This window comes from Varanus komodoensis, unplaced genomic scaffold, assembly GCF_004798865.1.
Source record: "Varanus komodoensis strain SLA01 unplaced genomic scaffold, ASM479886v1 scaffold20_1, whole genome shotgun sequence".
NCBI classification, from domain to species: Eukaryota; Metazoa; Chordata; class Lepidosauria; order Squamata; family Varanidae; genus Varanus; species Varanus komodoensis.
The window spans coordinates 19,527,941-19,553,441 of record NW_025335587.1 but is presented as its reverse complement, the minus strand read 5'-3'; the positions used below and the strand labels follow the sequence as shown (position 1 = coordinate 19,553,441).

General features: G+C 51.6%; 1 protein-coding gene across 1 annotated transcript in view; it reads left to right on the top strand.

Annotated features, from left to right (window-relative positions):
• Positions 1-1,325: 1,325 nt before the first annotated feature.
• LOC123023559 (rabphilin-3A-like) overlaps positions 1,326-25,501 on the top strand; it is a 78,218-nt gene continuing 54,042 nt past the window's right edge. The window contains 8 exon segments of the mRNA XM_044430400.1: positions 1,326-1,388; positions 6,097-6,209; positions 8,942-9,085; positions 10,150-10,279; positions 16,978-17,064; positions 21,237-21,405; positions 23,931-24,044; positions 24,674-24,856. Coding sequence (XP_044286335.1) covers positions 6,133-6,209; positions 8,942-9,085; positions 10,150-10,279; positions 16,978-17,064; positions 21,237-21,405; positions 23,931-24,044; positions 24,674-24,856 — 904 coding nt within the window. The 5' untranslated portion in view covers positions 1,326-1,388; positions 6,097-6,132.

The window sequence follows — 25,501 nt, the reverse complement described above, 5'->3', positions numbered from 1 at the left end:
ATAAATTGGACGGCATACACATTTTATAAGTAAATAAATGAATAAATCCTTACTCTGCTTGTGCCTTCCAGGCATGCTGGACTACAGCCCACCAGCATCCTGTCTAAAGGATGTCGATCTTTGTAGTGAAACAGGTTTGGAAAAGCACCAGGTTGAGGAAAGCTGAAGAAAAGTTTCTTTTCTTCCCTCCAGGAAACCTACCTACCTACTTACCTCCCTTCCTTCCCAAAGGCATCAAGGCAGAATATCTCTGAGCATGTGCAGAATCCCCTCCCTCTAGATAGCACCATCTTTTAGCTTCAAAAACACATAGGACTGTGCTGAAAGTAGAAAAATGTTAAAAAAACAAGGGACACCAGACTCCCTCGCCCCGAGTGTATCAGCAGAAAATTGCTTTTATACCTGTGGATGGGGCTGTAGTAACTTCAGTGGCCTTAAGATGCATAAGCCCAGAATATTATTATTATTTTAAAGCAGGTTTGACATGCAGAAGGTGTTGCAAAACAGAATGGTGGAGGTCAGGATGAAGAAGAAAAATCTGCAATGTGTGCTTCAGGGCAGATGTAAGATGTGTGGCTGTCGGAAGGGGAATCTCATAAGATCGATGACAGGGTGGTGTAGTGGTTAGAGTTGGACTGGGATTCGGGAGAGCAGGATTCCAGTCCCCACTTTGTCAGAAGCTCGCAGGGCGACTTTGGGCCAGTCACTGCCTTCCATCCAAGCCTACCTCACAGGGTTATTGTGAGCATAAAACGGAGAGGAGGAGGAAGCGAAGCTCTGCAAAAGGAAAACGGTGGGATACAAATGTAACGTAATGATCCTAATTGCAGGGCCGAACATTTCTGAGCTGCAAGCATCGATCGCCTTTGCTCTGCCTTGGCAAAAGGAAACGAAAATCTAAAAAGAAGCGATGCTGACTGGTTTTGCTCTCTTTGGATCCAGCTTTCTTGCGAACGGAAGCAAGAACGAACTGCAGTTCCAGCAAAACTTGCAAAGGCCAAAGCCGCGTTTCCTTCCCTCCCCAGGGCTGCTTCTGCCCCCCTGCCCTTCTGCCTCCTCTCCTGCAGCCCCGGATCTGCTCAGCCCCGTCTTCTCCCCCCCCGGGACCCCCAACAGGGGGGGTGAATAACCGCCCCCTCCCTCCTCTCCAGTCTTCGGCGTCCTCGCCTGGCGAGCAGCTGCGCTCCGTCTCCATAAATCCAGCTCGTGCTTTAGCTGCAGCTGCAGCAGCTGCTATTTCCTGGCACCTTATTTATTTAAAGTCTGAGTAATGTCTGAGGTCTGAGCACACCTTGGGCTCCCCCTGGATCGCTTTCCCACCGGGGATCGCGCTTCTCCCCCAGCTGCCTGGCGGGATCCACCCGCGCCGCGACCTGCTGTCGCCCCCGGTGAGTCTGAGCGCAAAGCTGCCCGTGACAGTCATTTAAAAATGCTCCTTCCTCAACTTTGCCTTGCCGGGGTCCGCATTTGTTTTCGAAAAAGCTCCGGCGGGTTTAAAAAGGAAATATTCAGGACACTGCTAAAGCGGGAAGACCTTTAAAGCAAAAAAAAGGATGTGCCCAGCTTGCCTAATTCTTTCTGAACCAAACCCCCTCCTTGGCCCGAAACCTGTTGCTGCTTGCCCAGTTTGGCACAGAGAAATGTTGTGGGAAAGCGGTTTTGCAGTCAGGATAATGGCAGGGGTCTTGGGGCAAGAGGGTGCTTAAAGCGGGGGTCTAAATTGGGTGCCGTCCCCAATTTCTCCGGATTTAGTGATGCTTTGCAGAAGAGGTCTGTCTCTTTTCCTGTCCTTAATTCGGAAACGGAAAAAGTTGTTTATTTCTGAATGCTTGAAACAGGGCTGGCCAGTTCACAGACAGCTCCAGGTGTAGGAAGAGGGGCTTAGCCGAGGGGTCCCTCCACCCCAGTGACTGGCTTCAAGCGCCTTGAAGCAGCCATTTTAATTTTCCCACAATGGCCCTGAGTGATGTTACACCCAGGGCATTGTGGGAAAAGAAGATGGCCGCTGAAAGACCTCCCCCCTCAAGAAAGCTACGGATTAAAAGGAGATGGGTGTCTATTGGGGTGGGGGTGGGGGCCTGAGTGCCCAATTAAAGGAATGAATGTACTTTTTTAAACAAGTCCAGCAAGTTATGTGATCAACCAAAAAGAATTATTACAGAGAATTATTATATTAGACATCTGTAGCGATGAAGCCAGATTCACTTTTTCAAAATAATACTGAATGGTTTTGTGTTCTGCCATTCCCCTGAGGAGCACATGGGATACAAACACCCCTCCTGCCATTTAGGCTCAAAACAGCCCTGCAAAGTAGGCCAGGCTGGGCTGTGACTGCTACCTGCGCCCGACGTAACCCCATGAGTCCCACGGCTGCGAGAGGATTTAAGTGGGGTCTCCTTGGTTTTTAGCCACCTCCAAATGCGGTGGTCTGCAACTCCCAGCATGCTGGGAATGTGGATGATGTGATTTCTAGTCCGACACAGGTGAAGGCCACCAGCTTGCTGAAAGTCGAAGGGAGAAGTCTGGTGGGGACTCATTCCGCCATTTTGACATTTTGCTTGGAGTTGTAGTCCAAAGCACCTGGGTGTCTAAGGAGAAAGGAGTCAAACAGGGTGATTTCTGAATCAAATTTCCTGTCCGTGTAGTTTCATGGATTTTCTTCTTTCTGCACATGTTAGTAAACCGTCCTGAGACTTTTAAGTCTGGGATGGTATAGAAAAGTTCTAAATAAATTCCTCAGATATGCTGATAACTTTCCATTGGCAGAATTTGCTCTTAGAAGGACTTAGCTGAATAATTTAAAAAAACCCTTAAAAGAACAGACTGCAAAGTCTGTATTTTTAGATATATCCGATTTCATCCCTGAATCTTGGCATTCAAGGGGTGACATCCCTGTTACAAACATTCGAGAACCAGGTTAGTTCAGGAATAAAATCAAGGCTTTAGTGCCCCTTTTGAACCCAGGGTCCAATGCCATTTTGGAGGGTCGTGTGAACGGCCGAGCATGGGCAGAGGCCTTCGTGGTGAGGACGAGGTCATCTGTGCATGCTCAGGAGCCCCCTTCACAGGGTGACCGGGCAGCTCTGGAAGGGGAAAAGCGGTCGCTCCAGCAGGACCAGCCCACTGAAAGCTGAATGCGGGCGAAGGCTGCCTTGTGCTCGCAGCGCACGTGGCTGGTTCTCTTTGGGATAAGGGGGGAAACAGCGGAGCGAAATTTGGGGGGCCATGCACGGCTTTTTGGGGGGCAGAATCTCCCTGGCTTGGCCTGGTATTCTGCCCCTCCGCGCAGCAACTCTCCCGCTTGCCGGCCCGGCACCAGCGGAGGTCTCTGAGCGGCACCGTCAGGTCCTGGCCGGTTCCCACGGAAGCAGGACGCATCTGGGCTTAGCTCTTATCTTCCACTCCTGGTTGTTGCTACCTTGTCATGGCAACCGAAGGTGCTGTTTTTCCAGGTTGCCAGGGTTTCTCCTCCGTAGTCAGTCGAAGGTAATGGCACCAGGCGGGCACTGCGGACAGGTGCAAAACCAGGCCTGGAGCCCGACTCCGGCGCGTCTGGGCGCGGATCTCTTGGGAATCAGGCCGGATGGGCAGGCAAAGTCCTGTTTAATTGGTACCCCCCAGAAGACGTGACCAATTTAAAAAAATCCACCCTGCCACCTGCCATCCGGCGGAAAAGGTACCTTTCTTCTTTCCATTAACGGAACCGTCCCCCATCGGTGGAAAGGCGTCTGATGTGACAGAAACGAGGCCTCCGGCTAATTGAATACAGCCAGGGCTCGCCAGCGCCGTGCTGCGAGAAATTAATTAAATTAGGGATCGCTGCTGTGTGCCCCCCGCGTTCGGGGCCTTGTGTGCAGGAGGGGCGTTGGGCGATTTTGCCATGGGGCAGAACTGGGGGAGGGAGAGAGGCTGTCTTGCAAAATTTTGCACTTTCCCTTCCCCGATTTTCCCGTCCCTGCTCCTCTCTGTATGTTTTAGGTACCTTCAGAGTTGTGTTGATGTTTGTGTTTTGTTGTAACTCTTCTTGTTTGACAAGGAACTGGGTGTGTGTTTTTAAATGAGGGTAATTGTAGTCAATGGTGTACTGGAGTGGCACAAAATAACTGCCCCCCTCACCCCAAATCTCCTGCCAAGCATGGGAGAGGGAGAAATAGGCTTGCAAGGGGACAGTTGGGCTGTGGAAACAGCAGGATTTGAATGCGGGTCGCCTTAGTCCAAGCCCATTGTGTCTTGTTTGGCACCTAATAAATATTTGCCTGAGTGTATCTATTTGAGCCTGTTTATGCAGCCTTAAGGACTAGCAGCTTGGTTTTTTTTTTAAATAAAGAAAGGAAAAGGGATGCTGGCATTTGCAAGGCTGAAGATGCTGCACTGCAGCTCTGCTAGTCCAGACAGAGCCACAAATTCTTGGGATGTTTAGGCTCGGCCTAAGCAAATCTGGAGGTACTCAGGGGAGCTTGAATGCCTTTCTGCCAGACTGGAGTTGCTCAGACTAAGTGTGGCAGCCAGGGCAGCCTGGGAAACATGCTGGTGACACTGCATTGGCCCGTCAGCATCACATGACTTTGCAGAGCAGGGGGATTGTGGGCATTTGTGTGTGCCTTTTGGCTGAAATCACTCGCGGAGAAAAGCGAGGGCCTCACCTTCAGGTCCCTGGGTATAGCCTGCGCGAGAGCATCTTGGCCTCAGTCTTCTCAGTCAGGAAAATGGGCATAAATTATGAGGGGCTTTCGGCCAGCCTGTTGGGCAGATTCTTCTCCAGAGAAAACCCACTAACATTCAGTTTGTGTAAACTGCAGGGCAACAAGCCACCAAGGCTTGAAAAACAGAGCTGAACCAGCAGCACTGAGTCCGGCACATTGTGGGGGGAAAGTGGGATATAAATATAATAAATAAATTGTGTGCATGGATGCATGGGGTCAGTGGCCTGCAGGCAAGGGACCCCCTTTCACTGGGAACTGCAGAGCCGGAGAAAGTGCATGCAAACCTAGAGCCCTGAAGCCGGGGTGGGGAACCTCGTCCGCCCGAGGGCCGGATTCTGCATTGAGCAAGCTCCCCGGGCCGCACCGTAGTGGTAGCTGGCAACCAAAAGCAGGCCAGGCCAGAAGCAGCCAGTCCTCAACACCCAGCCTCGCTGTGCCAGCGTCTCGAGCCGGCTGCTGGGCCGCATCCAGGAAGGCTCGGACTCGAAGCACAGACACAAACCTCGCCCGGGTTTGGGACCCCGTGGGCTGTCGGGATCGCTTTTGTCCCACTTCCTCTCCACGCACTGGGAAAGCCCCAGGTGGCAAGATAAGCACTTATGTTTCCCCAGCACGTCTAAGACGTGGCCGAGGCCACGCCGGCTCTTTCGCAGCTCCCGCCCTCGTGGGAAAACAGGCAGCACGGGCCGACTCCGCAGTGGGGACCGTATGGTCCCCACGGAGGCGCCGCTTATGGGAACGCAGCCCCAGGGGGCAGGGAAATGGGCTTTTTAGCATGTGTAGGTCGATGGATGCCTTGCGCTTTTTTTCTCTCTCAGCTGGTTTTATTTTTTATGGACAGAACCAGCTGCCTTCTGCACAGTCTCTCTCCGCATGTTGGTGGCAGACTCCAAGAAAGCCAAATGCCGAACGCACGTGCGTCGCGATATTTAAAATGCAAGATTATGTTGATGGTTTTGGGTCAGCAAGAGGCAGGTGTCTCTCCTGACACGGCTTGGCTGCTTTCCTTCTCTTTTCTGCTCCTGGGAGTCTGGCTGGACTGGACCGAAGCTCTGTGGTCTTCCAGCATCCTGGTCCCTGAAGGGGCTTGCCAGTTGCCACTTCTCCCCTCTGGTTCCGTTGACTGGAATTTGGGGATAGACTTCTTCTGAACAGGGAGGCTCCATTTAGCTGTTTTATTTTGCTGTTCTGTTTAGCCTTCACCATGAAGAACAGGAGACAGCAGGTGTTAAGCTTGTGGATTGCCCAATTTGGAGGGTGAGATCGGGGCAGCCGGTTTGAAGGTGGGAAATTGTAGGACTTAACCATGAAGTTTCCTTTGCTCTTTGAGGAATCATTGGCCCCTGCTTAATGTTAATATCATTATTTCTATTTTAAAACCTTTTTCCTGCAGGTTTGATGCCGCTTGTCACCTGTGCAATCCATCACCATGTCTGACACCATTTTTGGCAATGGGAGTGACCAGTGGGTCTGTCCGAATGACCGGCAGCTGGCCCTCCGGGCCAAGTATGTATCTCTCAATGCCTTCCCCTTTTGCCCTATGGTTATAATTTATGATTTATCTCTGTAAAGTATTTATATCATGCTCCTCAGCCAAAAAGAATTCCACTTGGAGAAACTTTGACTCAATTAGCAACCGTCCCACAAGTTTACTATCTAAAAAAGGCACGACACACAAGGAAAAAGCGATGAGGAGGGAAGAGGAAAATTATTCACATTTCCCAGTGAAATCCAGCCGGCCCTGGGCCATCCTCTCAGCCTTGCGCCTTCTTTTTCACTGTGCAGTTAATGCTAGATACCTTGGTAGGGACAATTTACTCGCATGGTACACTGCAAATTCAGATTTTAAAATCTCATCAGTAAAAGCGGTCAGCACAGGGCAAGCTGAAGCCGCCATTTTAAATTCCCTGCGATGCTTCTGGCACAACATCGCTGCAAGACATTGTGGGAAATTTTAAAACCGGGTGCTCCTCAAATTGGGGCACAGGCAACCGGGCAAGCCCAGAAGGACATGTGCAAAAGCTTTTCCCCGTTGGACCGTGTGGGTATGAACAGCTTTATTTGCAAGGAAATAATTTTGGAGCTTTCATTTTTACTGCCGGATTCTGGGGCTTCTTGGCTGTGGATGATGAGAACTGTTGTTCTTTGCAAGAAGCTCTGTCCGTCTAGCTAATTGCAGCTTATTTGCTAGATAAGGTGATGCCAAATTTTCCTCCGTATCTCTGGTTTTAACTAATGAAAGGTTGAGTGGGGAGTCAGCACAGAATTGCCTGTACTTCCTGGATAAGAAGCAGAAACTGAGTTTTTCTGGGAAGCGAAATCGCTGCCGAAGCATTGCTAGAATAGAGGAGACCCATCCGCACAAAATGTGTGTATATTCACACCTGCATACTTGGAATGGATCGCCGGCACAAATTTATTTATCTCATTGATCCAACAGATGGGGAATGGTTGCATTGCTTTTTAATCTTTAAATCAGAATTGGACACCCGCTGTGAATCCTGTTTATTAGTGCAAAGAGAGATAGAGAAAAAAATTGACTAAATCTGAGCAGCTCAGCCCACGAAAACTGGCTGTCGTTTAATTAAACTCCCGAGAACGAAGAGTGCAATCCGAGGCATGTTTAGACAGAAAAAACAATTTATTAATTTTAATTAAATGCCAACAATTTATAGCAGCGCCACGCTTAATTCAAGCAGGAGACCCACTCTCCTGTCTTATAAGATGATTTACTTCAATGCCTTCAGATCGAGAGCAGTCCTCTATAGAGGAAGACACAGGGTCACCCTCAATGTGGTGAGGCAGATTTGCAAGTCTGCTCTCCCTTTGCTAATTATGAGGTCTACAGCCTAGACTCCAATGATATGCCACCTACAGATGCCGCAGGCAGGGTAAGCGGCATATAAATATTTTAAATAATAAACAAATAAATTGTGACTCGGGAAGTGTGCCTAGGATACGATCTCGGACGTGTTTCGACAGAGGAAATATCCTGCGTCCCCACATTTGGCAGCTGGCGTGGCATGCTGGGTATTGTAGTACTTTTTTCTGCCCTAACAGAGGTAGGCTGGGGAGGGAGGGAGGGAGGGAAAGGGTGCATCTAAACCCTCAGCTGCTCAGGGTTTTGCCTTCCATACCGGAACAGACGCTGCATTCTTTCCACGCAAAAACATTTTCCTATTTTCCCTCGGCTCTCCCCAGTTTGGCAGCCTAGGCCTGGTTGGGGCGGATGCTGGGAACTGCTGTCCCGCCCAGCTGTGAGCTACCAGCCTGGGGAAGATGGTTGCGGTTAATCCCAGCACGAGCGCTTAAACTTCAGATTTATACGCGGGGGCGTGGGATGGCGAGCAGGCAGGCGGACCCTCACTGTCCTCGTAATTCATGGCTCCGTTCCCAGCTGGCCTCCTGCGCCTTTCGCGACAGGGCCGGGACACGTGGCCCGGTGTGATTTCGTTATCTCCTGCTCGGCTGGAAATTTAATTACGTAGGAAGCTCTTAGGTATGGCTGAAAGGAGGGAAAAAGGGCATCCACCGACTGCCGCCCTGTACACCCTTTTCCTCTGCTCCACTTGCCTTCTGGAAGGTTGCAAAATTCTAAATTAGAAACCAGATTGCTTGGATTTCTATTTATTTCTTCCAAGAAAAAAGTACGAAACCCCCACCTCTTCTTGATTGAATCGTTCTTTCCCCATTCAGTCTCCCTGGCCATGCGTCTCTTTCCCCTATTCTGTTGTTTGTAAACCACCTTCCAAATAAATACAGAAGAGGGAAAACATGCACGTTTTGACTAAATAGTAACACCACCTAGTAAAGCATTAAAACATAACTCAAGCCGATGCAGCTGTGAGCTCGGCTGTTTCAATATCGCATTTCTTGGAAGTGCTTTTAGCTGAACGTTTTACAGGAGCATATAAAGTTAACCACCAAGCAGACAAATAGCTTCAAAACCCGATAAATGAGATATTAAGACGGCGACAAACGGTTTGTATCTGTTCTGGTAGAAGTGTCTGTGGATGCTGGGGTGAGGGAGAGGGTGTCCTTGAAGATTTCGGGCTGGGTAAATGGCTTGGTGGGTTTTTTTGGGGTACCCCAAGGGTCGGTCTTGCTTTTGGGTGCCGCAGATTCACAGGGGGGCCGCCCTTCAGGGAGAGGAACCCCCCCTGCAAAGCCGGGGCGCTGAGGGTCCTTGGCATGGGTTCAGCCCTGCTTTTCTTCTTCTCCCGGTCCTTCCCGTCCAGGCTTCAGACCGGCTGGTCGGTGCACACGTTCCAGACAGACAAACAGAGGAAGACGCAAGCGCTGAGTCTGAAGGAAATGGACGTCATTCTGGAGGTGATCCAGCGAGCGGAGAAACTGGACATTGTGGAACAACAGCGGATCGGGTACGGGGGGCCTCCTGCGATTTGGGAGAGCTTTTCCTTGCTTCGCTTTGCTGTCTCAGCTTTCCTCTCCCTGGGCAGCTGAGGATGCCCAGAGGGAAAAAACTCAGCCAAGCCTAAATAAGAATCCGGCCCTTCCAGTGCCCCGCAATAGTGAGCACGGGGTGTGGATGGGAGCGGTGTGATTTTCCCCAATTATTATTCTCTCCTGGCAAGGACCCGAATCCACTCACCGGGTTTCCTCCCAACAGCCCTGTGAGGTCGGCCGGGGTCAAGGCGTTGGCAGTGGCTCTGAAGTCACCCGGTGGGCCTCATGGCCAAGGGGGGCTGGAACCCGTGCCTCCTAAGTCGCACCCCACACCCGAACCCCTACGCTGCACTGGCGCCTGACGCCCCCAGGGTGCCAGAACTGTTCCGAGCGCCCCAAATTCCTCTTGCCGCTTGCATGACCTCTTCTCTTGCCCGGAGGCTTCTAGGAACCCGGTGATGTTCGTTCTGCTCTTGCCCCATATCTTTGGTTCAGCCAACACCACCAACAATACAGCAACAACCACAACATTTCTAAACCGCCCATGCCTGAAGTTTTCTGGGCAGTTCACAATATTCATTTATTTATTAATAAATAAAGTTCACAATATCAAGTCACCCATCCAGATATCAGCCAGGCCTGATCCTGCGTTGCTCCAAAGGCTTGGCTCATGTTTCTTCCTGTGGTCCAGGTGTCAAACCCCTTTCGGCCGAGGGTCCAATTTAATTGGGGGAACGGTGGGGCGGGGCCTTCCCTGCAGTGGGCGGGGCTGAAAGCAGAGGGGCGGGGCCAGAAGAAAACCAGGCAGGACCTGAAGCCTGTTGTAATGCCAGGCTTTTCCTGCAATTAGTCCTTAGGAGAAACATCCCCTTCTTTTAGGGACTGGGGGTGGGGGGGGAATGCCGCAGAAAATCCAGGAAAGTGCTGGATGACTGGTGGTCCCGGGGAAGGGGCGGGGTCAGGGGAAGGGGCGTGGCCTTCTGGGGAGCCCCGCATTCAGCACCTGGATGGTAGAGAAATCGTGGGTTTTCCTTCGCAGGCGTCTGGTGGAGCGGCTCGAGAACATGCGGAAGAACGTGATGGGCAACGGCTTATCTCAGTGCTTGCTCTGTGGGGAGTCCCTGGGGCTGCTGAGGAGCACGGCTGTGTTTTGCCAGGACTGCAAAAAGGTGAGCCCCCCCTGCCCCCGCCGGCGTCCAGAGCTTCGGCTGTCCCCCCAGGGAACCCTAATGCCATGCCTGTCCTTTCTGGACTGACTACACCCAGTGCCTCGCCTTGATTTTGAAAGAACTTCCCAAAAAGAGCATCCTTGAACCCAGGGCAAAACAAATGTCATGAGTGGAGCCGGGGGTCAGACTAGATGACCCAGGAGACTCCTTCTGACCCTCTGTGCTTCTATCTTTTTAAATCTCATGCCAGGAAAGGCCAAATTCTGCAATCTGCAGACATCACGCTGGTTAAGTAGATGGAGCGTATTTGATATGGAGGGAAAGCAATCCCCTGTTGGACTGGGGACTGGATGAAGCCCCTGGAGCATGTGGGGGGGGATGAAGTCAAGCCCACCCCCATGAAATCATCTCTCCCACTCAAATTCCCTTTGCTAAGAGAGACGCACCATTCCCGCAGCTGGAATTTTGTATGGAGCGTTCCCCCTTTGCAAAAGGCCTGCTTTCACCCGACATTCAGGCAAGTCGTAGCTTGGGATTTTGCAAAACAGTTCTTGCGATCCCTGCCCTGCTTCCTCACCTCCAGCATCACGAACCCCACGCCATTCCAAAAAGTGGTGTCCTTTCGGTCATGAGGGCTAGAAGCTTTTTCTGTTTTTGTTTTTTCAATGGTGCGCTGCGCTTTGAGACACCGCTGGTCACGCCCAGGGCAGAGGTTGTGCTTGTAGGACAACAGATGCATCTGATGGATGTATTTGAGCAGAGAGATGCGCCAAACCCAATCGACTGTGATTAAAGGGGTTTTATGAGCAGCAGCCCCGGTGAGGTGGCATCTGGGGTCATGTCCAGCCATTTCTCCAAACAATCCTGATTTTTCTCTTCTGGCCAGCCCCAACTTTCCAGAATCTCCGGCAGCGAAAGGCACTTCCTACCACCAACCCCTTTTAGCGGAGAAAAGACGCGGAAATGTCTACCTCGCAAAGCGAGCACTGTTCTGCCCTGCCCTGCCGTCCCTCCGTGCAGAACCGGGGCGGGCAACTCCAGGAGGTCCAGGGGCCACTTCTACCTCCCAGACCCCCTTGGGGGACGCAGTCTCCCTAGCCTGAAATGAATCCCTCTAAATAAAAGAAATATCTTCTGGAGCACAACGGAGTGCAGAGAGGGTCCGACTGGGCTTCTTGGCAAGCTCCGTGTGATCGTTTTAGGCGATCAGAGATAACAACCCTGGTGCTGGCAGCCCTTGCAAGGAGATAGTTCCAGAGTCGGGGAGCCACTACCAAAAAGGCTGTGTCCCGCTTGCCTGCCGTCTGAGGAAGAACCAGGCCTTTCTCTTGCTGGAAAAGCTGCCTGCAGGCAGGCTGCCGGTGGGAGAGGTTTTGTCAGCTCTCGTGGTCCTGAGCTGTGTAATCCTTGCTAAGCCCAAACCAGCAGCCTAGAACCCGGTGGCGCATATAGAAACGCACAGCCGGTGTAAGCCATGCCGTAAAAATGTGCAAATCATCGGAATTTCCAGCCTTTGCTCAGAGCCGAGTCGTCGTTTGCCAAACAGCAGCGATGCCAAAGGAAATAGGTGCTTTTTTCTTCATGAAATTGAACGGCGGACCCTCAGTCCTGCCGAAATTGATCTCGGCCACTCCTTCGGTGGCCCTGTTCATCTGTCTTGGCGCACACACACACACGCGCGCGCGCGCACACACAGAGTCCTGGTTTTCTTTTCTGACCCTGCTCCACTGCCCTCCCATCAGGAACTCCATTTAGCTCGCTAACGGCAAGTCTCCTTCACGCTTGGTGGCTCAGGGAAAGCGTTTTAGTGCTTTGAAATTACCCAGGGAACTGATCTCAAATTGACAGCTCGGTGCGGTACTTCCAGGCCTTTCCCTTCTTCTTCTTTTAATCCGGCTGCAAGATGGGGCTTGCGAGGAAGGAATTACAAAGGGCAAAGGAAGGAAGGAAGGAAGGAAGGAAGGAAGGAAGGAAGGAAGGAGAACCCATTCTAAAAACATTATTTCTGATTTCCTACACCTGAGCCGCTGTTTCTTTTTTCACTTCACTTTCTTGTCTGAAATAGACTGAGAGGGAGGAAAATAGACTGAGATCTGAAATAGACTGAGATCTGAGGAAGCATTTCATATGGCCCAGGTATGGAAATACATATGGCCCAGGTGCGCATCCCTTTTGGGATGCATGGATGGATGTCCCACCATTTTATCTTTGAGGAGTCAAAGGTGGGAAACAAGACCTTCCTACTCTGCCTGAGCTGCCTGAGCCCGTCTCAACCGCAAGACCACCCCGGCTTTCTGGAATGTGCTTTGTCGAAGCTCAGCTTGTTGTGTCTGAAACAGACCCTGGTTTTACTGTCCAGCTGCAAAGAACTCAGAGAAGCCCTGGCTGGTCATTGGCTTGTGAAGTCTGGCTTGTTTAAACCATGGCTTGTTGTGATGTCTGAATGCAGAACCATGGCTTAACCCTGGTTTGCCTGCATTGCTTTCTGCCCCAGAATGGGGTTTTCTGGTAAGGGCAGTGGAAATGAAAATGCTCTGATGGCTGAGTAAATTGGGCAGGAGAAAACAAACCAAAAACAGAGGAAAAAGCAGAAACGGAGAAACCAAAAGATGCACAGAATTTGTCCCTCTCCCTTCCACATCCCTTCAAGTCATTAAAATAACAACCGTATATGCCAAATCTGCTGATATTAATTGAGCTGGGGATAAATTCGTCAGCCGTAATTATGGATCCTTTTTGTTTCCTTCTCTTTGGTATGTAAATCTAGAATTTTGAGAGAACAAAAAACCCAACAGCAAAACATTTTAAATATCTGCAAGTTATCCTCTCTGCAGACTTGGCCTTCCTCTCCCAACACTTCAGATCAAAGGGAAAAGCGATAATTGCATCTTTCCTGGCGATATTGGAAGGATAACGGAGATTTTAGTCTTTCAAATTAACCCTTTAAAAAGGCAATGCAATTATTTAAATATTCTTGGGCAATGGCACCAATGGCCACAAGGAGGAGTCCTTGACTGTACAAGCTGTTTGGAGATGGAATATTTTGAAAGCCGTAAATATCAATTCCTGTGGGATGGGAGGAAAGCGGTAAGGCTTCATTTTTCCAAACAACAGAGAGCTGCAAGGTTTTGCAAATTCGAATTGGCAGCAGGATGGTGTTGGAATGGTTAGCAAATCGTATTTTTCGCTCGGCTTTCCTTTATTTTTGCCTCAATATCCTGCCATTTTCCCTCTTGCTAAACACCTGCCAGGGCTGTTTAAGCTCTTCCTTGCACTCCTTTAGCTTCACAACAACCCTGTAAGGCTGGGAGTTGGTGACTAGCCCACAGATGTGACCAAAGGGGCCCTCGAGCCCAGACTCGGAGGTCAGCTGTGTCCCCCAGCGGGCTCCATGGCTCAGCAGGGACTAGAACCTTGCGCTGCCTCCAGCAATCACTTTGCATGAGAGATCAGTGTCGGCCAGCTGCCCCACTGCCTCAGCCGATGTTCTCATCAGATCTGGCACTGCATTTTGGGTAATCAACATGGCCGCCCAACGGAGAACCAGTGGGCACAAATCTAGCTCTCTTTTCAGTGCCAACTTAAAAAGATTCCTTTTGTCCCGGGCATTTGGGCCATGTAGAATTTCGCTACCAAAATACCATCCACTTTTAAACAAAACTGATCGCTTGCCTGTTTATTTGCTTTGCTGGCTGAAGAGTTGCATTTGCTTTGCTGGTTTTCATTTATCTTTTAACGCGTAGCTTCTGTAATTGGATTTCCCCCACTCCTTTTCCTACTGTAAACACGGCTCTGGGATCCCATGTTGGATGTAAGGATGGTGATAAGGTTTCGAAAGGAAAAACTCACGGCAGGTGGCTGGTGCAGAACAGAGTTTAGGGCTGAGCCAGCTTGTGTTTCTGGAGTATCACTGCCCAGGGAAAATGTGCCAGGTGAACAATTGCTTTGGCAGGTGTTGGTGGCGGGAACCTCATGGCCTGTGATGTCCATTTCGGGGCCACACTTCTAACTGAGGGGCCCTAATTATTGCTCCACACAGTTCTCTGCTTTGACGCAGTTATTAACACGTTCCACATGGGAATCCTCTTGGCGTTTCCCTGTTGACCCCTTTTTCTTCCATTTATTTATTTAAAACTTTTCTAGACCGGCCCATTACTGAAGTCTCAGGACTGCTTAACAATCAAATGTAAGAAAAGAAAAAAATTGATTAGAACACAGCATTCTAAAATTTAGCAATAATAAAAACCCTACTTAAAACCGTCAGGTCTTAAAATATTGGGAAAATAAAAAGGGGTTAGCCTGGTGCCGAAAAGAATAATGTGATGGCGCCAGGCGAACGTCTCTGGGGAGCGAATTCCACAATCGGGATGCCAACACAGAGAAGGCCCCATCGAACAGATTCCCCGGCACTTCATCCTCCCAGCAAGCCTGTTTGCGAGCTTTCAGGCTGAGCTCGGGTCTGCCCCTCACACACCGAATGCTTTTCCGTCATGTGCCGTTTTCGTTCTCGGTGAAGGTGCCGGGCTTCGGTTCAAAGGTGTATGGCAGAAACCAACCTGGGGTAAAAAAGGTGGGCGTGGATGGGCTGGGAAAAGGTGCCGCACCTGCTGCTCCAGGTAGAACCCAGTGGCTTTCCCTGCCCTCCGGTGCTCTTCCCTTCCTCTCCACAATCCGTGGGTGTGTTTAAAGCAGCCGCTGCAGAGAAAAAGCGGCTGCCGTTTGCGAGCGGTTTCTCCCGTGTTCAGAAGTGGGGCAGAGCCATGTTCCCATGTCCGGATTCATGGGCACCGGGCTGGGATGCTGCAGCCGGAGTCCTGGATCACCAGATGCTGAGCACAGCTGCCCGGCTCAGTCTGGACCGCCCCCCACCCCGCAGGAATGCCAGCCGAATGGGTCCCGGAGACACAGTTTTAATTCCAGCCCCGCACAGAGCGGACCCAAATGCGGAGCCTGCCGAGGAGGGACATTTTTGGACAGCCAGAATCCTGCAGACAAAGGCTGCACGCCAAGAGCTGTTGCAGGCGCAGGCTGGCCGGCGGCTCGCGTGGCTTTTGTCGCCAGGTTGGCCGGCCGAGGCTCCGCCTGGCCGTCTGTTGTTAATGGGCTAGCCGGCCCTCCTGGAGTTGATCAATGGCTGTTAGCACCATCTGCAGCTGCTCCGGTTCCATCAAGAGCCCTGAATTTTTCCTCCCAGCCACTGCCACCGCTGAGCGAGAAAGACGCCCTGCTCGCTTTAAGAGTGCTCTTTTTTATTATTCTTACCGAGCGCTGGCTGTTTCCCCCGACATCTCCCTCCCTCCCTTCTGAAGGATTTCTTAATTTCGCCCAGATCAGCCTCTCTGGACTTGCTCAGCTTTTTCTCCAGGTTCAGAAGAGCTGATTAATGCCACAAGCCGGAGCTTGGAAAGCTGGGGTGTTGGCTGGTGCCCACTTACGTTAAGCGGGGGGCTCTCCCGCTGCCGTTTTTGCCCGGAGAACCTAAATATTTGCCCAGCTCTAGACGAAGGCTGCAGAACCACAGACTCAAGGGCCAGATGTGGCGCACTGGGCCCCTGATCCCCTTCCCTGGGGCTCCACGGCGGGACATGCCCGCTCGCTGTGGGTCTGCCCCTTTCCTATGGCTTCCACTTATTTGGGGGTTTAATGGCTGTGTGTCATCTGCCCCCACCCCCCATCTAACTCTAAATGGGAAAAGCCTCTTCTAGGGCTAATGTCCTGGGGGTACAGACTTTCAGCTAAAATATGCCTTTGGCTTCAGCCCCCACCAGAATGAGGCCCTCGCGAGCATCTCTGGACGGGGATCTGGCCCTCGGGATAAGTGCAGTTCATCGCCTCTGCTCCCGGCAGTCTGAGCTGCCTGGAAGGCAGGGCCGGTGTATTTATTTATTTTAAGTTTTGCATGCCGTGCCCTTGCTATATAGCCTCGGGACGGCTCACAGAAATCAATAAATATAATACAATACAATTAAAACCCCGAAACACCTTGGCTGCACAATTAAAACCTATAAATATTAAACATGGTTAAAATATTGTTTGAATAAAAAGGTCTGGAAAAAAAAAAGGTCTTAGCCTGGCACCGAAAAACAAATAACGATGGCACCAGGCGGACCTCTCTGGGGAGCGCATTCCACAGTGAATCTTGGCACCAGGCCCCGAGAGGGTTCTCCCCACATGCTCCGCAAGCTGGTGGGCACCGTTTCCCACAATGCTCCAGGGCGCTGCTTCATTGGGGGGGGGGGGCATAGTGCCAGTGCCCCAAATGGTACTGAGTGCTTGGATCTCCTTCTGTTTCTTGATTTCGAAGGGGCTGCTAAATATTGAGAAGTGGGGGCAGGGGGAGGCACATGATTCCAGGGAAAAGCCTTAATCAGCCAGATCTGTGGGGTGAAGGGCAGTAGGGAGAGAAGCTCCCGAGGGCCGCGAGCTTGCCTGTCCAAGGGATCAGAGGGGGCAGAAATTCCCAGGGCTCCTGGACCTTTAATTTGTGGATAAAAAGGTCCACAGAGCTTGCCAGAGATTTGGGACGCCCACTGAACAATTCAGGGCCTGACCCGCAAGGACCGGCACCCGACGGCACGGCTGCTCGGTTTTCAGGCTCTCGGTGCTTCGAGCGGCAGCTGTGGGGCTGGCGTTCCCGGCCCCCGATATCTTGGCCTTGTTAACTGCCCCCCTTTCCTTTTGTCTCCTAATTTTTCCAGAAAGTTTGCACGAAATGCGGCATAGAAACCTTGGGGCCTCAGAAACGCACGGTCTGGTTCTGTAAGATCTGCAGCGAGCAAAGAGAGGTGGGTGTTTGAAGGGGAGCCGGCTTCTATTTTCCACTCCGTTCGGTGTTGCTCCGGGCTATTTGCATGCTGTGATTTGCATGCTGAGTTCCTGCAAGCCCTTCACCAACAAAGACACAATTATTCCTTGGTCCTGCATCGACATGTGGGAAACCCCAGCTTTGAACCCTCTTCTTGGACCCAAACGGAGGAGAGCTCTGAGAGAACGGGCCCCCCAAAACTCTCCCCTCCTCGCCTTCTATTTTTTAAAAATAAACCCCATGGGAAATACCCAGCCTGCCTACTTTCTCCCCGCTTCCCTCCTCTTTCTCTTCTCTCACCTTGCCTTTGCCCAGCGCTTCCGGGAGCTCTCCCGGGTCCTGAACGACCCAACACTCATCATCTAGAACCTCTTCCTGCCCTGGGATGGCTCCGACCCAAACCCAGGTCTCTGTGGGTCTAGTCTTGCCTTACCGCATCACCAGCTGAGTGATGTCAGAAAATCCTGGAATTTCAATTTGTGAGGTGGAAATAAAACTCGGGTTCGTGGGAAGGATCAGTCATTCAGACCATCTGTGGCTTTATTGTTTGGCCCAGGTTCCTGCGGTAGACTCACGATAATGCATTACCTGGCAGGCAGAGGGAAACTCGCTGCAAGGTTTCAATACAGCTGCAGGGTATTTTATACCGTTCCTGGTCAAGTACACAGGTACAGAGCAATTGATGACAGAATGCAGAGATTACAGTAAGATTCTGAGGTCATCACATACAGAACAGATAAAGGCAGATCAGCCAATCGTACAGTGACAATGAGATTACAATATTTCTAATTGCAGTGTATCAGCACTTCAGTTGAGTAACTTGAACCCGTCTCCCGGTCTGCTTAGACATGTAAATTCAAGCTACTGAGAAACTATTCATGAACTCACAAGCCCATCTAGACTCAGACCCTAAGTGATGCATCCGCACCCTTCTGAATGGCCGGGGCACAGGGAGCCCTCTGGGCTAGGAAGATACTTCCTGGGAAACTGTGAATTCCAACAAATGATTATTATTTAATCGTTGTGAAGGTATACAATGTATATTTGGACTAAATGGCCTGTCTACCGTAGCTTACAGCTAAAGGTGAGAGAAAGGAGCGGGGGAGGAAGGCCATTTTAAGCAGTGACTGAGCTTGGTTTGAGAAGAAGGACAGAATTGATTCCACAATGCAAAAGCACACAGAAGCAATGTTTTTTCTGACAGGATTTATCCAAATTTTCCCAGCAGCTGCTCCCCTGTTGAGCTTAGACCTGGGTGTTATTCAACAGCCCTTTGTCAAGGCCGGTCAAACCTCCCCCCCCCCCAGGGTCCCTCAGAGAAAATGTTTCCTGATTCCCCTGCTCCACTTTCCACACCTTGGGCTAGAGGTGGTCTAGATTCCCCACCAGCGCCATCTCTTTCTTCTGGTCCTTTATCGTCCAGCTCCTCCTCTCCGTTCCTTTTCCAAATTGCAAAATAGCCCCCCTGCTTCTTCCCCTTTTCCGTCTGGGGCCCAGCCATTCAAGGCGCAGCCTGTTTGCAGCACCAAGCTCTGCGGGCTCCTTTTGTGCATTTTACGAGCCTTTCTTCTGGGCAAGGGGAGCCATTTACGGCCACGTCCTGATCACCGGAGCAATCGCGTTGCATTCGTGAGGTTAAGGACAGGAAGTGTTTCTCGGCTGGCTGCTGGAGTGGAGAGGCAGGGCAGGAGTCCTGCTGAGCCAGGCAGAAAGGCTTGCTCCCCACGGCGGTTTAGCTAGACGGGGACTTAGTAGGGCTTTAGGGGACGCAGAACCTCTGGCCGGTGGAAGGTTGGTCTCGTTTCCTGGCGTCAGATTTGGGACGCAAGCAGGCCTTTTAAGCAGCTCTTTCTCCCAGTGCCGGCCAAGTCCCTTCCCCTGTGCTGCTTAAGCGTGGAGGCTTCCCCCAAGGCCAGAGGGGTGTCGGGTCATCCCCACTGCTGGGGGTGGGTTCAGGGCTGTCCCTGAGCTGACGGGGGACAGAGCGCTTCTCCCTGCGGGGCCTGGCCCTTCTTCCAGTCGCTTGCCGAGAAAGGAGAGAATCGGGCCCGGCTGGAGAGCCTCGCAGGGACCCGGGAAGCCACGGCTGGGCCTTCCCCATGTTACGTGAGACGTCTGGATCTTGCCTGAGGCCGGAGCAGAGCGGAGCAGAGCAGAGCAGAGCAGAGCAGAGCTAGCTTGCCTGCCTGCCTCCAGCGAGCTCAGAGATGTGAGGCTACACATGTCTCGGTTCAGGCACACAGTGAAGCTCCCGGTGGGCACCTTTAATTTGCCCACTTGCCTTGTTCATCCCGCTGCTGTCCCGCTTTTGGAGCAGGGGCTGCATCAGCCCGGTTCCTCACGGCATTGTTAATATCGCTGCCCAAGCAAGGCGGGGCATCGGCTGTACGCGGATCCTGACCCACCTTCCCCTCCTGTGCTGCCGTTTCACCGTGCGAGGGTAGAAATGTGGGCTTAGGTGCAGGATTCAGCATCCTCAGCAATCCCAATTTTTCTCGCCGTTTGTTCATTTCAATCAAGTTTCTAGCTCTCAAGATTGCAGCCAGGGGCTTGCAAGGTCATCCTTCGGCTGCTGAGGGGAAGGCTGACCCCTCAGACCGTTGATTATGGTGGGAAAGACCAGGCTTGACTTCTAAAGCCGCTTAAAACAGGGGGAGCCCCAACAATCTGGGGATCCCCAGATCCCTGTGGTAAGTAAACCAAGTGCTGGAGAGAAGCAACAAAACCTTTGCTGCGTTGTCTCGCACCTTTCTTTCCACTTCTTTTGTTACCCCAGTGTCAAATTTTGTACTGTAAGTTCCTTGGGGCAGAGACCACCTCCTGTTTTGCTTGTGTAAAGTGCTATACACACTGTTAGCCCCATAGAAGTGAATGCTTCTCCTTACTGGGGCAACCCCAGGGAGGGAGGGAGGGAGGGAGGTGGAAAGCTCCTTAGGCTTTTTATCTTCAGCCTGAGATGTTTCTCGGCCATCTCCTTTGCTTTGTTCATTCAAATCCATGCCTGCTGGACTCACTGCACCTTTTCTAGTTCAGGCCCAAACAAAATCGCGCGTCTTTGGGTATTGTTTTGCCTTCCCCAGTCAGTGCCCGCCCCTCGTCTTCCCCTTTGTGCCACAGCGCAGATATCTTGAATGTAGTTTAATAAGTTCCCTTCACGGCAGGCTTGCTATTAAAATCGAAATTGGAAGGCTCGGCACAGCCTTTATCGCGTCGGCTGGGTTTGTAGCCGCGGTGCGTTTTTATCACAATAAAAAATTAAAAATCACAATAGGGCGTTCGCGGGCCCCATTTCTCACTTCAATCGCCTTTTCGTCTCGGCTTTGCTGCAATAATACTCTGTTCTGCTGGCCGGCCGCGTTGTTTGGGGAACAGTCGAACGCCGTCCGTGGAGACCTTTGCCATCGCGTCCTGGCACTCAGCCGCTCTGCCCGCTGCTTCTGCTATCCTGAGATTAGGAACCCCCAACTCTTGATCACAGATTCCCAGATCCAGGCCGGAGCTCCCTGAATCTAGGAATCCAAAAATCCCGTGACCTTCTGGACTCTGTTCGCCAGACCTCTCTGAAGCTTCCGCGGATGCTGGTTGCTGCACCAGATCATGGCCTATTCCGCTTTCAGCTGCGGAGTTTCTGTGGATTTTTAAAATCCAGGTGGATCTCTGCTTGGAGCAGAACAGTGATCGTACAGGAGCAAAAGGGAAGCTTTGCTTTTAGGGAATCCGCTCTGTCTCAGAAGGCGCCATGTGCCTGGAGAAAGAGGGGATCCCATCGGCACGGATGCCTCTTCTAAATTGACAAGACCTCAGCTGCAGTGTTCATTCCCAGTCTTCATTATTGATAAATAATTACCTGCCCCGATCAGATGCCTCCGCCTGTGTTATCGGTCAAGCCACGGTGAGCTGACAGCTGATTGATTAGTGGTCTGTTGACATTTCTGCTTAGCTATCGTTCATTTCTGTGAATCGCTGTTGATAAAAAATATTTTAATTAATGACAATCCCTCGATCATTAACTTTGGCTCATTCTTAAGGGTCACTGTGAGGCATTATCACAGGACAATTGTGACTGTGTTCTCCAGGGACTAGCGCCTTGCGTTTCTTTTAATCTCCTCTGGCGATCCGCTGATGACGTTTCTGGTGTCTCTTTCGGTGCAGGTTTGGAAGCGCTCGGGCGCCTGGTTCTACAAAGGCCTTCCTCAGTACATTTTGCCCCTGAAGAGCGGCCCCAAAAGCCACGATCCCCCCACAAGGCCGCACCCCGTGACCACGCCGGGCATCAAGGGCCTGCCCACGACCCGCTCCTACACCTGGGCCAGGGGGAGAGGTGAGCTTTGCCTGTGAACAGAACGCTGGGCTACGTGGTCCCATCGATTTCCTTTGCCTTGCATTTGCTTTTCTTGGGAACGCTCCCTCTTTGGAAGCCTGGAGTGCCTGGGACCTCCTCGTTCTCCTGTTCAGTTTAGGATCTTTTTCGCCGTGCGCTTGCCGGTGTAATTGAGTCTCCTGACCTTTCCACCCCTGATTTTGAAACTGGAAGTGGTGCCCAGCAAAGAATTTGCTGTTGGGGCATGCAACTCCACTGCCCTTGGGAGGAGATGCTTGGCTGGGTTTCTGTGCGAGTCACAGATCTGGGCCCCTTTCCTGATTGGAAAGTAAGAGAGCTAAGAACAGTGACTCATCCAGGGAGACAGCGGGCACACTCTGCCAAAGGAGGTAATTCTAATGCACTGGGGGTTGGGAGAGTCTATTTTTCCACCACAGAGATGCAGGCAGAATTGCCTGCTTCTAGCAGAGTTGGATCAAATGGAGGATAAAGCCAGATTAGCGTATCAAGCTGCGGCCTTTCTGGAATCCCCGGGGCTTTATGTATTTTTCCTTAAAAGACACGTATTTCTCATGGCGCGCAACACTTCTCCTATTCAGCCGTTCTGTGCTCTGGCATATAATTTGGGAATTTAGGTGGTACGGGTGGCTGGAGGAGGAAATAGATGTCAACGGGCTGAATACCGGATTTGATATGTTTTGGGTCTCAGACCCAGCTTCTAAATAGGTCCTGGGGTGCGAGATCGGACTCCGCAAAGACTAGAATGGGAACAGCCAGATTGTCTGTCCCTTGACAAATAGCTTTGCAGCTAGAAGACAAAATGGCTTTTCTCGCACGCTCTCCCTCTCCACCCACCCAGCTCCAATCTCGCCTGCGATGCAGCTGGGAGTTAAATTGGATCCCCCCCCGCCGCCCTCACGTGGTATTTAAATAGCAGAAGTGGTTGTAGATCCCCCCCCCTTTGGGCTGTGAAGTGGGGACCATTTACCCGTTCAAATAGCGGCCTTAGATGTGTGGCAGCTAAACTGAACCTGGTTTTCTGCCTCTCTGCATCTCAGCCCCTGCTTGAGTTGCAGCAGCAGTAAAAAGTTAGAGAAGGAGAGGGGGCACCCATTTAATGAGGTCTGTATCAGGCACAATCCATCCTGCCCCCCCCCAAAAAGAAAAGGTCAGCATTGACTGGAAATGAGTCCGAAAGCAGTTGAAATTGACTAGAAGCCAGTGCAAAAGTCATGAAGCATTGCTGAATCTGCATTTTCCACATCGGAAGATATTGGCCTGGAGTGGAAGAAATAAATGTTTTCTCTTCCTTGAGCACCCCTGTCTCCTGACTGAGGAAACTTTGGGGCAGCCAAGCTCACATTTCCAAGCAGCAGAAAATTATGCTAGCGCTCACTGAAAAGTTGATTTCATGGGTAAGCAATCCAGGGGAGTATGAGGAAGAAGCAGTGGAAAGCTTTTCTGTTCTCGAAGCTACCCGAGGTGGTTTCTGTAACCTCCTCTTCTACTTCAGTTTTCCCTCCCAACAGCCCTGCAAGGTAGGCTAGGCTGAGAGTCCAGGACTGGCCCTACAGCCGCGGCTTTGCTTCATGGCCAAGGGGCGGCCAGAACCCTGATCTCCGTAGTCGCAAGCTGAAAACTCAACCTCAGTGCTCCCGGACAGAAGCAATCCAGGGGGGTATCGAAGCTTCCCTGAAGTGGAACTCGGCACCCGTTTTGGCAGCAAGAGATGAATGATTTGCAAAGGTTTTGCTTAGTGGACAACAAACTCTCTTCGTGCCCAGTAGACCGGAGTGCCCGGCATTTCTCAAACGCAAGCGTATGGAATTTCTCTCCGTTTGAGCCAGGTTTCATTTCGGAGAGCCTCTTGCGGTCCGTGTTCCAGTGCCGGGTGGGACCAAAGGCCGAAGAAGGGGCCCCAAATGCGAGACATTTTAGTTAAACCTTTTCTTGGCTATCCCTTGGAGACCATTCCAGTCTTTTGCAACCGGGGGAAACCATCAAACAGTTGGCCGATCAGAGGAAAGGCGGTAGTGCCAGATTTATTTATTTTATGTATTTATTCAAAACTTTTGTATGTCGTCACCACATGCCTTGGCATCTCAGGACGGCTCACGATACATACAATCCAAAAACAATAAAAGGATCTTTATAAATAGTGATCCAATAAAAGATTACATAAAGACCAAAAACCGAAAACAAAGAGAGCAACCGTTCAACAATAAAATATTAGTTTGAAAAGTGCTCCGGCGCTGAGCTTTTGCCCCCTGCTCCAAGGACGAGCTTCCACAATTGGGACTTCGTGAGTCTGCGGTTAACCGGAGCTGCAGGGAAGAATCCCAGCTTGGGGCAAGTGAGAACAGCGGGAAAATATCCATGTGCACGCGTCCCTTTTTGCAAGCACGCGGACATGTGCAGACAAAATGCCATTTTCCTGAGACCTGGTTCTGGAGCGGCTCAGGGGGACTTTGTGTGAATCACGGGTGCCCTTCCTTCCTCTTTTCCTTTATTTTTCCTTCCCGCAGTGATATCCAGTGACAGCGACAGCGACTCTGAATTTAGCTCCTCGAGTCTGGATGACCGCTCCGTGGCTGCGGGCACGAAGGGGTTCAAGAGCAGAAAGCACTGGACAGAATCAGGTGAGCAACACCGCGACTGGCGTGTGCCCACGAGCAAAACTCCGTGCATGCTCACGGACCTTTTGCAAACGGAAGCGTGTCTCTAAGGCAGCTTTCCCGAGCCTGGCTCCTTCCAAAGCAACCTTTGGAAGAATTTCATTTCCCAGATTCCATTTCATAAAGTCGTGCTTCGTTATAACTCTCTCTGCGAATTTGTAACATATTTATATTGTGGTAGGTTTTAATCTATCACACACTTTGACAATGATTGATTATCCTTCCGAGGATTTTTGAACGCCTGGCCCGGCATGATAAATCGCTCCACGTTGTTTGGAAGGCGTAGCATTGGCTTTTAAAAATTATATCGACGAGATGCATTTTTCTCAGAAAGGATGAATCTGTAGGGAGTTTCACAGGGATGCCCTTAACCAAGAGACACGTATGGTTTGTATTTGGGCAAACTGGGGCCTCCAGAAATGCACAACCCCCTCCAGGACGCTCGAGGGGGGATTCAGAAATGTGGGGGACTTTTATGAGGGTCGCTTTTCGGTGCTACAAAATCCCACCCACCCGGGCCTAAGAAGCAGAGCCCGGACAGCCGGACGTGCTGCACAGGCTTAGAGGGTGTCCGTTGTCCTGCCGTCCGTTAGCATCCAGCAGCGAGGCAGCCGGCGGTCCAGGCTGGGGCACCGGGCGGCCCTTGGGGAGCCGGCACTCAGAGAGCCGGAGCAGTCTGGGCAGCGAGCGCGGCGGAGGGCTGAGCGCCACGGAGAGCTTCCACAGCGACCTCCCGGCGGACGAGGCGAACAGCGATGCCGGCCGCAGGGCTGCAGGTGAGCGGGCCGGGAGGGACGGGGCTCGGGGGGGAAGGGTGGTGCTCCCCGTGGCCCGGTGGCCGATGCGGGGCGCCCCGCGGGTCTTGCTGGGCAGCGGTGAGGGGGTAGGCGTGAAACTCCGTCCGATTCTCCCCCGACGGATTTCTCAGGAGGTGGAGTAGAGAATCACTGTTTAAAAGGGCTTAATTTTCAGCATGTGAACACCCATATTTACGCCTGTGGCTTTTTTCGGTTTGTTCAGATTTGGAGACGCATGTTCCCGGAGGGTGCCATTTTTGGGAGAGTGCTCCACGAGTCACAATTCCAGATCGGCACACGAACCTCAAGGCATCCACCGTGGTTCCCAAGACGTAGCCAGCTCCAGAGCGGAGCCTTTGCTGCCCTGCCTGGCATCTTCTGGGGAAGGAGCAGGAAAAAAGGGCCAGCTGTGGCCCAGCACCAGTGATGGCGAACCTCTGGCATGTCCCCAAAGGGTTCACAATCACTGTGCCCCCAGGGCAGGATTAGGAAAATGAGGGGTCTGGGCACGGTTTTGATGGTTGGAATGTGTTTCGGATGGGCAGAAATGATGAGCTGCGCAGAAAAAGCTACTCTCGGAAGGGTTTTTCAAAATCGCCCTCTTACCAGGGGAAGTATACCCCT